Here is a 13,956-nt window from a genome sequence, read left to right on the forward strand (position 1 = left end):
CATTGTTTGTGGTGTAACGTTCTGGCTAGTAACAATCTGAGAGTTGATATCTATAAATTGTTTTATTCGTTAGCCCCTGACAGTCCTCCAGAATATAACATTGCACATGTTGATGACACTTCTATTGAAATTAGCTGGACCAAACCTCAAGCTCCTATCACAGGTGAGACTTTCAATGCCACCCATAGGTCAACATTTTTTTTTTATTTTTTTTTTATATAACTGCATGTTATGGGTTTTTGTCAATGTTTCTACTGTGGAGATTGTTTTAATGGAGTTTTTTTTTTGTTTTTCTTTCCCCACAGGTTACAGAGTTGTCTACTCTCCTACTGTAGAGGGAGCAAGCACAGAGCTTATCCTGCCAGAAACAGCAACTTCAGTGATTCTCAGTGACCTCTATCCCGGAGTCGAATACAACATTACAATTTATGCTGTAGAGGACAGTCAAGAGAGTAACCCTATTATCCTCCAAAAGGAAACCACAGGGACCCCACAAACTGGTAAACTGCCGAGCATGTAAATCTGTATGCGTTCAGAGCTAGAAATGTAACGGCATTTTTCACCTGCAGTATTTTTAAAGGGAATGTGTTAGCAAAAATTTTGTATTTTTTTTAGTTAAACAATTAGTGTGTGGGTGATTAAACATTGTTCTAATTTTTTTATTTTTTTTCACGAGTCAGAAAATATTATAAATTAGATTCTAATTTATAATATTTCCCAGTGCTGGTCACTAGATGGAGCAATTCCCAAAATTGCAGCATTGCATGTGGTAAAGCAACCACATTGCTTTATGCTGCAAAATTGGGAAAAAACTCGCTCTAGTGAGCTCTCAGAATCCCCCCCCTCCTTTATCCTGGCTAGTGCCGGGAGAAACGAGGGGATTGAACGGTCAAACCTCCTACACTGTGTCGCCATTTTTTGAGCTAACACACAGTGTAGTAGGTTTACATACAGTAGTAAACACGAACATACATAGAAATCACTTACCTGCTCCAGTCGCCGCCGCTCCCTCCGGTCCGTCCGCTCCGTCTGCTGCCGCTGCTCCAAATGCACAAGTCCGGAAGCCGCGACCGGAAGTAGTAATCTTACTGTCCGGCCGCGACTTCCGGTCCACAGGAAAATGGCGCCGGACGGGGCGCAGTTCAACTTGGACTGTGTGGGAGCGGCGCATGCGCCGTTCCCACACAGACGGCGTACACCATAGTGGATGGAACGGGCCCCGTTCGCATTCACTATGGGACTGGGACTGCCGTACTCCATGTATGTATGTGTCGTTAATCGACACATACAGAAATGGAGTAAAAAATGGCAGCCCCCATAGGGAAGAGAAAGTGTAAAAATAAAAAAAAGTAAAACACAAACACACAAATATAAGTTTTTGATAAAAGACTAAAATCAAACTGATGTTTAAAAAATTTTTTTCGTAACACTATTCCTTTAACTCTAGTGCCAGAAAAACAGGCAGTGTTTGGTTTTTGATGTATCTAATTTGATCTTTTCCAAACTACTAATTCTGACAATTTTCCACACCTGTTGTATCTGGACACTGCTCCATATAGACCTCGGTTCATCAGTAATATTTGACTGTCTGCCATAACAGTCTCTTGTCCATGTGGCTAAGAAATCACTGAAGTTAGAGAAGTTTTATTTGATCGGTTTATGTGGAGTGAGAAAAAGAGCAATATATCGTGTAAGATGACTGTTTTTCTAACTTCTTGGCATAGCAGAAAAATGGGAGTGCTGCTTTGGCTCTGAATTTAAAATCTTGTGTAGTTCTGTAACTGGCAAGGAAGTTGCTGCTGACTGATCTTGGATTTTTAGTTTAGATAAACGAAAAATTATCAGACTTTATCATTTCAAGTCCTTTACATTTTTACCACTGTATCTTCAGCAGATTTCCCATAGACTGAGTGCAATACCAGAGTGATTAAACGGAAGGGAATAATGTTTCGCTTTTTTTTTTTTTTTCTTCCTCCTCGATGTAGTGATTATTCCATCACCCACTGAACTGCAGTTGCTTGAAGCGTCTGATGTAAAGATTGTAATCTCGTGGAATGCTTCACCAAGTGAAGTTTCTGGGTATCGTGTTGTGGTGCTACCAGTCAGTTCTCCACGTCGTGAACCTCACAACCTACCTGTGAGTAGAAGCACCTTTGCAGAGGTTGTTGATTTGCATCCTGGAACCAACTACAGATTTGAAGTATATGCAGTCAGCCGTGGACAAGAGAGCAAGCCACTTGTGGGAGAGTTTCCAACTAGTAAGTTTAATGCTTCTGAATCTGCATTGGCGAGGAATGGTTTAAGAATGTGTGGGGTGTGTTTTTAGGCGCATTATATATTCTATGTAAAACCCACATACGTCTGCTTATTACATTGACCCATGACAAATCCTCATTTAGGCATATCCAATCATTTTCTCCCCTTACAGAGTTGGATTCCCCAACAGATCTGAAGTTTGAGGACTTGACAGAATCTTCCGTCCTTATTGTTTGGACAGCTCCCCGTTCTCAGATCGGCCGCTACCTACTTTCAGTGGGTCAGACCCGTGGAGGTCAACCTAGCCAGTTTCATGTGAGTCCCCCTGCAACAAGCTACAAAGTTGAAAACCTAAAACCTGGTACAGAGTACACTGTGACTCTAGTTGCTCTGAAGGGAACCCAGCAAAGTAACCCATCTACAGGAATATTTTCAAGTTGTAAGTATAAAGGTTCTAAAGCCTCGTCTTCCTTCCACAAAAATACCACTGTTTTTTAAAGAATAATACTGTGTAATAAAACGATACCTTAACATATGTCTGTCTGTAGCTACTGAATGTTTTCCTGGAACCTTATTGCAAAGATTCACATAGCGCCTCCATAAATAAGCTAGAATGTTTAGCAAGTACAGCTTGTTTCTGTGTATACGTTAATCAGATAATCTTTTCTGGGCAGCCACAAGGCATCCTCTGTACCCAGGCTATAAGTTGGTTACACCTCTTCTACCCTACTGTTGCTATTTTTGTAAAGGGTTAAACCAGTCTGTATTCTAGGAATGTATCACGGTCTAGTTAGGTGTTCTCAAACTTTCTTGTGTTGTCTTAAAGGACTCGCACTTTTCATTTCTAATTTGCTAATTTCTTGTTTGAAGTTTTGTGTGAATATATATTAAAGCATAACTTGTCTGTTCTTCAAATAGTTGAGTGGGTTACATTTTCGCCAAGCCTGTTGGATGTTAAAATCAAAGCGGAATATTTTGTGATCTTGGCAGTGGTTGAAAAACCACTTCATACGGTCTGCAGGATGTAGGTCAGGCAAATTATGCCTTGTTGAGACCTCATGAAACTACTGAGCGGTCCGGAGCACAGACTCTGGGGTTAAGTTCTAAGAACAGACTGCAGTAAACATCCTATACAGTTCCCTTGGGTTAAAACTGTGTGGAATAGATCTCCAGGCAAATTTATACACTATGGTGGTCTACGAATTTTTTTTATTTTTTTTAAATCTGTCAATGTACATACATAATACACACTTCTAAATTTTTTTTTTTTCCTTTTTGAATTTGCAGTGGAACCTGTTGGCTCAATCCCTCCGTATAACGCAGAAGTTACAGAGACCACCATAGTCATTACTTGGACTCCTGTACCCAGGATTGGATTTAAGGTAGGTGTTAAGCCTATATCAGTCTCTAACATTGGAAGCTATTTACTAAGCAGATCACTTTAGGCCCACAGCATGCTCTTGAACGTTACTTGCCTGTTTTTGTGCTCAGAGCAGTATAGAACACAGCCTTTTTAATACAGACGTTTGGCTCCCTTCCAACACACGCACACGTGTGCACGCACACACAGCAAGTATATTAACCCTCGTAGAAAAAGAAATGGGGGGAGGAATCCTCCAGCTCACCTGACACGTAAGTTTTGTGTCGCTGACATCGCACGAATCCTCGTGTCGGCACACGATATATAGTGGCAAAGGGTAACAGGAAAATGGATCCAGCGCTGATTGAAATAAAACGGAAACTATTTCCAAGTTTTACTAGTCTTCTATTTAAAAATAGAGTCCTAGTGTGCAGGAAGGAATATCGATCCAGTGGTAGGGCCTACGCGTTTCAGACGTGTCAAACGTCCTTAATCATGGAAATAGTTTCCGTTTTATTTCAATCAGTGCTGGATCCATTTTCCTAGATTAACCCTCGTTCTGGGATAAGAAGAATTTGCATATTCGCTATCTCTGCGACCAGAACTGCTTGTTTAACCGATACAGCTTACAGCCTATCAGGTACAGAGCCATTTATTGCAACTTGCATAAAGCTGTTTTGAGCTTCTTAGCCTTCATCAGTGCAAGGTATGGAAACCATGGCTCTTTTGGAGGTATAGCAGGATAACAACCAACATTAGAATTAGACTGGCAAGGAAATCCAAACCTTTGTTGGAAACTGTTGTAGGGTAGTCTATGATTATAGAAGTAACATTTGCAAAGTCAATTCTCGTGTTTTACAACTATTGCCCGAATGGGACGTACATAGAATAAAGCTTATACTTTTTATATTTTTTTTTTTCTTTTGTAACATGCTTTTTCAGGAGGGTGGTGAGTATTATGTGCAACAATTCAAACTGTATGTGTCAAATCTTGCTTATTGGGTTTTGTCACAGCAGAACGGATCCTCTTAACTTTGCTTCATTTTATTATACTAGTTGGATGTGCGTCCAAGCCAAGGTGGCGAGGCACCTAGAGAAGTTATCTCAGAGTCTGGCAGCATTGTAATTTCTGGGCTTACCCCAGGTGTTGAGTACACCTACAGCATCTCTGTTTTGAAGGATGGTGAAGAGCATGAATCTCCAATTACAAAGACTGTTGTGACAAGTAAGGATAAGAGACTCTACTTTTTGATGGCTTCTTGTTTGCTTCAGCCTTTTAGATATTGATATTGGAATCGTATTTTTGTTTTACTTATTACAGCGCTCTCCCCTCCAACGAACCTGCGTCTCCACCCGAGTCGAGATTCTGTCACTTTGACAATATACTGGGACAGAAGTACATCTCCAGGTAATTGCTCTGGCTACTTATTTGATAACACTCTACATTAAGGGGTATTTCCATAATTTATGTAATATCCACCGTTTATGCCATAAATGGTAAATATATGGTGGGCCCACCTATTGTGAGAACACGGTCCCCTGATCCCTGTTAGGTGATGCATAGCGGCTCCTTGTTGTGCTCTTGTGTGCCTCTTTATCCATTAAAGTCTATTTGAGTTACAGAAAGTCGCGTGCTGGTTGCTCGGCTCTTTCTGTAACACCAGTAGGCTTCACTGTAGAGAGATGTGTGGCCACTTTTTTTTTTTTATTGAAACCTATGCAGCAAGGTGCCACTTTGCATTGGCAAACTAGGGGGGTTAGTGAACCCCCAATCTCCTAATAGGTGGGAGTCTTATAGGTGAGCCCCCACCCTCACCAGGCATTTGTCATATGCGGTGAATATGCCATAAACTCTCCAGATGGGAATATCCCTTTAATTACAATATATTAAATAGTGTCTCTCTAAAGAAGGCTTCGAAGAAAAACAAGACAACTAAATTATTTTCACGGTTTTCTCCTCAGGAATTACTGGATACAGGATAAGCTCCGCTCCCACAGATAGGCAGCTTGGGTATCCCACTGAGGAGGATGTTGATGCAAGTCAAATGTCTTTCACTTTTGAAACACTTAGCCCTGGTGTGGAATATAATATTAGTGTCTATGCAGTCAAGGGAGATGAGGAGAGTGCCCCCCTCTCCAAAATAGTCACTCAAGGTAATGATGAACTCTTTCATGCCTATGTGCATTTATGAAAGGGTAACTAAACCTTTTAAAAACTTTTGACCGATCATAGTGAGATGTCAGAAGTTTTGATCGGTGGGCTCCGAACACTGAGATCCCCACTAATTGCTAAAATAAAGCGGCAGAAGCACTTGGGTAAGCGCTGTGCTGATTTAGTTTCTGATCGTCTTGGACCCCTACCATTCGAAATTTCTGACATGTCCCTATGGCATGTCAAGTTTGTTCTTTTTAAAGCTTAGTTACGCTTTAACTACTTAAGGTAATAGCTAGAGGGATTGATGAATTTGTTACTGCAGCTCTTTTTTTTAACATTTACTTTACTGCTTCATTTCACTTCTTATTGCTTTAAGTACACCACTATATAACCATTTATTACACCTGTTTTGCATGGTTACTTGTGTTCATGGCTAGAGTACAGACTTGATGGAAGATGAAGTCTTCATGGCCATGACCTCTTAATGTGCAGTTGACCTGCAAATCGCTGCCAACTACATCGCTGCTTTATCTCATAATTGTAGAATGTGGTTTACGTGGATAATGGGAAGCAAAATAATACCACCTTCACAAGTATGAAGATATAAGGGTCCGGCATAGTCACAAGTGCACAAGTTTTGCTTTAATGTTACTTGTTAAATCACTCTATTTTACGCAAAATTTATTTTTGCTACACTAAGAGCTGGAACTAATTCTTGTGCAGAGTGTGATGTAGTAATAATAATGTTCCCTGAATAATGCATGCCACTTATTGCCATCTTTCCATTTTAACTTGCAATCTAGAACTAGTCTAATATCAAAACATGTTGGCTGTACGTTTATATATTCCTGCGGCATTTTGAAGTCTGACTCCACCTTTAAAACTAAATAGAAAGAGCTTAATGTCATACAGCCAATCAATTTAAGCCACAAAATGAAGCCCTAGCCCTTTATCTGTAGTGTCTGACACTTGAGACAAGATGCATGTGAAGTAGACTTATCCTTTAAGCATTCGTTTCTACTTTTACTAATTTCTGAGGCTGATTTACCAATTCTGTTTACTGCAATACTCCATGCCAATGTGTATCTGGATATTTTGAGATCTATCTCCGTTTTCGGAATCCAAATATTGATTATATAATATTGTGGCATTGGCTCATAACTGTCTTAAGAAATAATGTACAGCCTTCTTTACATACAAAAACTATGCATATATACATACATGCATCTACTGTGTTTAGAATGTGTATAATTTAGTTGGCGGTAATTGTGGTTGCGAAGTGGTGCCTAAAAATGCCACCATTACAGAATTACTTTAGCTGGCGTGCAAATTTGGAATCCATGGAAGATCCTAGTTTGTTTCTCTTTTGCTAGAATATATATTTGCCGCTTGATGTATAGAACCTTTCAATTGATTAGAATGGTGACCTGCTACAGTATTCTGCATCCCCCACAACTTATTTATTTTTGAGTAGAGAACTATAGTCAATTAGGTGTCCCCAACATTATTGTGAAAGTAACTGCAAGTTTACACTGGAGATCACCACCTCTTTTTGAAAACTAGTAACTTCCCTTTGCATTGATGTTGCGAGAATTAAAGGCGTTTTGCAGGATTAGAAAAAAAAATGGCTGCTTTCTTCCAGAAATGGTGGAACACCTGTTTACAGGTGCAGCTCAGCCGTATTTACTTCTATGGAACGAAGCTGCAATACCAGATAATACCCATATTTCTGAGAGGAAGCAGCCATGTTTTTCTAATCCTGTACAAACGCCTCTAAGGTCTAGTGTGACTTAATGACATATTGGTAAAGGTCTATAATGCCGAGGTTTAAGTCCACCAGTCTGCTTTGTAGGCTGAGGTTTTCATGACTATGCAGATTTGTCGAATATATAAAAATGGCTGCCTACTCTACAAAACAGCTTTTTCCACATACGTGATCAGCAGCTTCACTATAAAATACTAGACACTTCTTTTATTAAAACAAATCCAGTTGGAAATGCAGTGCATTAGTTAAAACATACCACATGCTTAAAATGAATTCTGCAAAACCAATTGCTTACAAAGCATATTGGTTGCACGTGGTCATTGCGTGTGTAAATGGTACGATCTGATCAAGCTTTGCAAATCTTTATGCAGTAAAGAATCAATTCCATACTGTGTTTAATGAATCAGACACACTTTGAGTATCAATTCCTTTTGTTGCTTTTCTAGTAATTACATGTAATTTGGTGCAATTCTTGACTGACTTGCTTTGCTTCCTTTCACGCATCCACAAATTTTTGCTTCTTTTTTTTTTTTTTGACCTGCATCGCCCTGCCAGAAATTCCCCAGCTCACTGATCTAAAGTATGTCGATGTATCTGACACAAGCATTGATCTGAGGTGGACTCCCATTAACGCCTCCACCATTATTGGCTACCGAATCACGGTGGTTGCTGCTGGAGAGTCTGTCCCCATCTACGAAGAATTTGTGCACCCCTCAGAGGGGTATTACAAGGTCTCAGGATTGGAGCCCGGCATTGACTATGAGATCAGCGTGATAACACTCATTAACGGTGGAGAGAGTGCCCCGACCACAATCGTGCAACAAACCGGTGATTGTACACTCCTTGCATATTTCCCGAGGCAGGACTCTGCTCTATGTAGTCACCAGCAGGACAGGCGTAGGGAGACAGACTTCTTACCTAGTTTGAAGCTTGTTTATAGTGATGGCGAAATTTCTCCACAGCATGACCGACGCATTTTATCATGCTGTTTTTTTGGTCTAACAAATTGTATATTAATTCACCTAGGTCTTCATTTTTATCACTTGCTAATGGTAACAAAACTGCCTGGCTGAGCTCATGTCAGACACATTATTCAGATTGATGGTATAAGCTCCTCGTTCTTATTGAAATTAATTGATTGTCTATGCTGGTGACCAACGTAGAGCTTTGTCCACCCTCAAGTGCATGAGACTTTGATATTGCTTGCTGCAGCTTTAGTATTGGCTTAGTCTATGGAATAATTGTAGTCCTATATACATTTTATTTTTATATAAAAATCAATTCTTTTTTTTTTTTTTAATTAAAGCGGTTGTACACGATTCGAAAACAAGGCTGCTCTCTTCTGAAAACTGTGCCAAACATGTACATCGGTTGTCTGGTATTGCAGCTCTGCTTCATAGAGCTGTACAACCCCTTTTAAGAAAAAAAAACATTTCAATTGAAGGCCTTACATCCTCTACCTATTATAGCACAGGCCCTTAGGCTGGATTCACACGAGCACATTACGTCCGCTATGGGTGGAACGTATTTCGGCCGCAAGTCCCGGACCGAACACAGTGCAGGGAGCCCGGCTCCTAGCATCATAGTTATGTACGATGATAGGAGTCTCTGCCTCTCCGTGGAACTACTGTCCCGTACTGAAAACATGATTACAGTACGGGACAGTTGTCCTGCAGCGAGGCAGGGACTCCTAGCGTCGTACCTAACTATGATGCTAGGAGCCCGGCTCCTTGCAGTGTGTTCGGTCCGGGTCTTCCGGCCGAAATACGTTTCGTCCATTATGGATGTAATGTGCTCGTGTGAATCCAGCCTTAAAGTCTCGTTGATATACGGTCACTGAAATTGGGATACTTCAGGGGCATAGCTTTCCATTTCCTAGGTGATTCTGTTCACTGATACTACCCTGACCAAGACAGAGTGTCTTGTTTGTGCCCTTCCCTGGCACCCTGCACTGGGGCACATGTATCGTCAGCTAACCTGGTGCTTCCCCCTTGATACTAGGAGGTCTCTACCCTAACAAGATGGCGTATTTAAAATATTATGATATAATTATATATTAAAACAAAACTTTTATTGAAGTGCAGTAAAGCATGGACAAATACTTGGCTCCCTAAATGGTCAAACTATAAAGGCATGGATACAAGTTAGTGTCACTTCAGAAATTGTGCTATATAGTGCGAAATTGATCCAATGTGACATAATAAAGTATAGTTACAGGCTGGCTAATAACCTGTACCACTAAACACCGGAAAAATCTACTAGTATTAATAAACCTTAATATTAAGTTCCTGATTCATTGGGTTGTTATAAACCCAGATGTGTAGGTCTGTTATTAAATCCCTCTGTCAGGTAGCTATCTAGTTTATAAAAAATGTATGCTTATAGTGTGACTTAATCGCATATAGAATAACACTTACCAGCTGTAAAAAGATATATTACTATGATTGAGTAGATGTAATCCACCACTAAGTAATACTCAACTCATTTACTGTAAAAAGCCACTAAGTGGCATCATGAATTCAGTTTCCAAAAGACTTTGGCCTTGGTTACCAAGTGGCATTGCCAACTGTAAAAAAGGCTGTTTGTTCAGAGGACAATAGGTCCTAATCTGATGTTGCCTTGTAAAGCTTAGGGAAAAGTTAATTTTAACAAGCAACCCCAAGGCTTCGTTCACATCTGCGTCAGGGCTCCGTTCCGTCGGATGAATACCGTAGTCTATGCTATTGATTCCGGCAAAATGACGGAACCCTTGCATAACGGAGACAAACTGAAACCATTGGCACTGGATCAGTCACCATTGAAGTCAATGGTGATGGAAACGGAAACCTTTCAGTTTGTGTCAGTCAGGGCTCCGTTCCGTCCGAACTGGGCCCTGACGCAGATGTGAACATGGCCTAAGGGGTGTGTTCACACCTCAATCAAATTGCAGTTATTATAGTGTGGACATACCCTAATGTCTCTTTGATCATTTTGACCCTATGGGGCCATGTTTTAAGCCACTATAATAAAGTTTGTAGAGGTACAAAGATTTAAATAAACTGTATATAGTTAAAAACCGGATATAGAATGGGTTTTCACTAAATGGTTATTGGTAGGGGGCACCAATTTGATTCCAGCAGAGTCTCTGTTTCATTAACTGATTAAGTGGGATCTATATTACAATACAATGAGACTCGCTGATCTAAAACATACACTTTCTCCATCTACACCAAAACGTTTGTTATATAATGTAATAAATATCTCTGAATCCACCCAGCTTTACTCTTCTAAACTAGTATTACTTTTTTTGTAGCATTACGATTGAATTTGAGTAATATAAATTTTGGTATTCATAAGTTGAGGTCCATGTGCATGCTTACACGTTGTCCATTTATGGATTTACTTTGTAATCTTTTCAATGTTGCACGTTTTTAGCTGTTCCACCTCCAACGCACTTGCGTTTTACCAATACTGGCCCTGACACAATGCGCATCACTTGGGCTGCCCCAACATCCATCGAACTTTCCAGTTTCCTCGTGCGCTTCTTTCCAGTGAAGAAACCAGATGATGTCACTGAGCTTTCGATTTCTCCATCTGACAATATGGTTGTCCTATCAAGTAAGATTGCACCTGGGGTGGGAATTAACTTTGCTGGATTAGAAGATTTGACAATATACATGAATGTCTTAGTCAAGAATTTGAATTATACCTTTCTAATGTTCTACGTTTATCATGTGAACCTTTTGCGTCCAATAAGAGTCTTACTGTTTTGTTTTTTTTTAATATTTTGCTAACATATGTAGTATGGTGTTATCAAGCAAAGCTACTGGTTTCCAAAACTATAAGGACATATTGTGTTTTAATGAAGGTGTATGCTTAGTTATTCACTTTCTCCTGTCTGTCTTTTTAAGATCTGTTGCCATTTACGGAGTATCGGGTCAACGTTCACTCTGTTTATGAAGAAAGGGAGAGCACTGAACTTACTGGAGTGCACAGAACAAGTGAGCATCCTTAATTATGGCCTTGCTTTGTATAAAAAAATAAATAAATTTACGCACATGGTTGCCATTACATAATTTTTTTTATTTTTTAGATTCACAAATGACACACTGCCTAGTGTTGCAGCTATATGGGGGCTGTTAGTTTATCACTCCATAACTCGGCAGATCTTCCATTCAGGAGTCGGGGACATTTGGGAGCTGTAACAGCTAATAATGTGGCTTCTAGTACACAAGATACAGAGTGTAATTAAAAAATGACAGAATAGAGGGTGACTCAAGGGCTTGATTTAAGATGGAAATGCTGAAAAATTTCACTTGTATTGCAAAGTCAGAAAAGGGTTAACGCGTGGAAGAATCCATGAATGTACTGATCGTTACTTTTAATGTAAGACACTAAGATCTCTGTGAAATCTGCCCATTGATGGGTGCCCGGTTTATGTGTATTTTCTGTGTATGGTAATATTGGCTTTGGATTTTAAAGAATGATATAAAATTATGTATCTGGACTCAAATTAAAACTTGGGTTAATCTTCACCCATGCACAATAAGAACTGCTTTGATGTGGTAACGGCTGCAGTCAACCTCATGCCAGCAGGTTTATCTCTGAAGTTTCTGAGCAGTAGACCGGACCTGCAACAGATGTTGGCTTCTATTTGGGTGTTTTCATTTTCGGGAGCTTTAGATTCCTGCATTTCGACCAGAAGTCTAGAGCGACTAAAAGATGTGTGTTGCATACTGTGCAAACATTCCAGTGCATAACAGAAGTCATCCTAAAAAGGCTCCCTAGTTATATTGTTATATTAAAGGGTATGAGAACCTTTAAAGACTTGGTTAAAAAAAATATTTTAGTGTTTAGTACAACTTTTGTATTTTTAAAAAAAATTAATTTCTTACTTTTTCAGATGCAGCTTCTATATATCCAGGAGACATAGAAGCTGTGTCTGGCGCTGAAACCTGAATCCGTCTGAGAATTTCTCTCCCTGATTTTCAATTTTTGTGGCAGAATCATTTTGTTGATGGTTTTACCTCCCCATTGAATTCAATGGGGAAAACCTGCAACTATTCCGCAGCATAAATTGACGTGTTCTGAATTTAAAATCCATGCCGCAGATCAATTTATGAAAGTTTTTTGTTTTTTTCTGCAGCATGCATGAGATTTGTTTGCGCTACGTGAGAACCCAGTTTTGGGGTACGGCTTCACAAAGCTGCTGCAGTACAGTTTAAAAATGCACCGACGTGCTGTTCGGTACAGTTTGCAAATTGATCGTTAATGACAATGTGGCATTTCCAGTAAAAAGGTTTACCCAAATAATCGTTTGCCCATTAAGGGTCAATTCATTAATGGCTGCACAACTTTGCAGGTTAACAGCAGTTCTACTTGCAAAACCAAGCGCCCATTAACAATCAATTTGAAAGCTGCACCGAACAGCATGTCGGCGCATCTCAACTACACGGCGGCTGCTATGTGAAGCCGTACAATAAACTCAGAGGCATCAGTGATAGTTAATAATTTAAGACTTCTACTGTGGATAAGTATTGATTTGATAAACAATCTTATATATTTGTACTCTTAATATAGCTTTGGACACCCCAACTGGAATTGACTTTTCTGAAATCACCACCAATTCCTTTACTGTGCACTGGATTGCTCCCCGTGCAACCATCACTGGATATAAAGTGCGGTACCTGTTGGAAAGTGGAGCTGGACGTCCAAGAGAGGAAAGAATTCCACCATCTCGCAACTCGATCACCCTTACTAACCTTATTCCTGGCTCTGAATATGTTGTGAGCATCATTGCTGTCAGTGGTCCTCAGGAGAGCTTGCCTCTTGTAGGACAACAAGCTACTGGTACGTGTTTGAATGTTTTGCTGTGATCCACACATTTGATGCCATCTGAGATGTCTTGTTAATTCATCATTTTTTTCACACATATATATATATAATTTTGTATTTTTTTTTTTTGTAGTGTCTGATATCCCAACTGATCTACAGGCAACGTCTTCCTCCCCCAATTCGATTATTGTTACCTGGGATGCACCAGCTGTTAATGTGCGCTATTATAGAATTACTACTTCTGAGACTGGTAAGATACCATTAGGTGTGAAGTAATTTTATTTTTTGCATATATTTTCATTAAGAGTAAAGATGTGAATTTATAAATGTGCTGATGCTTTAAGAATTTCTTTTTTTTTTTCTTTTATCCACACAGGAGGTCAGGGTCCAGTACAAGAGATCACTGTGTCTGGAACTTCCAACTCTGCAAATGTCAATAACCTGAAACCAGGTGTGAGCTACACGATTACTGTATATGCGGTCACTGGCCGAGGAGATAGTCCTGCCACTAGCAAACCAGTTACGATCACCTTTGCCACAGGTAGACTTAATGAAACAAAAAAAATGCTAATTTGTACACCCTCCACCATATTTTAATGGAGCTAC

General features: G+C 39.8%; 1 protein-coding gene across 5 annotated transcripts in view; it reads left to right on the plus strand.

The window, feature by feature from the left end:
• The window catches only part of FN1 (fibronectin 1), a 54,563-nt gene that overhangs the window by 22,026 nt on the left and 18,581 nt on the right, over positions 1-13,956 (plus strand). For 3 of the 5 annotated variants that reach the window (XM_075829633.1, XM_075829634.1, XM_075829635.1), the window contains exons 17-30: positions 74-163; positions 306-500; positions 1,986-2,258; positions 2,429-2,695; positions 3,544-3,638; positions 4,673-4,841; positions 4,938-5,024; positions 5,579-5,770; positions 8,092-8,364; positions 10,951-11,133; positions 11,427-11,516; positions 13,096-13,365; positions 13,484-13,600; positions 13,727-13,891. In XM_075829633.1, coding sequence (XP_075685748.1) covers positions 74-163; positions 306-500; positions 1,986-2,258; positions 2,429-2,695; positions 3,544-3,638; positions 4,673-4,841; positions 4,938-5,024; positions 5,579-5,770; positions 8,092-8,364; positions 10,951-11,133; positions 11,427-11,516; positions 13,096-13,365; positions 13,484-13,600; positions 13,727-13,891 — 2,466 coding nt within the window. The remainder of the gene's footprint in view (positions 1-73; positions 164-305; positions 501-1,985; positions 2,259-2,428; positions 2,696-3,543; positions 3,639-4,672; positions 4,842-4,937; positions 5,025-5,578; positions 5,771-8,091; positions 8,365-10,950; positions 11,134-11,426; positions 11,517-13,095; positions 13,366-13,483; positions 13,601-13,726; positions 13,892-13,956) is intronic. The other 2 variants (XM_075829637.1, XM_075829638.1) reach the window with 1 other exon arrangement.

This window comes from Rhinoderma darwinii, chromosome 6 (assembly GCF_050947455.1).
Source record: "Rhinoderma darwinii isolate aRhiDar2 chromosome 6, aRhiDar2.hap1, whole genome shotgun sequence".
Lineage (NCBI taxonomy): Eukaryota > Metazoa > Chordata > Amphibia > Anura > Rhinodermatidae > Rhinoderma > Rhinoderma darwinii.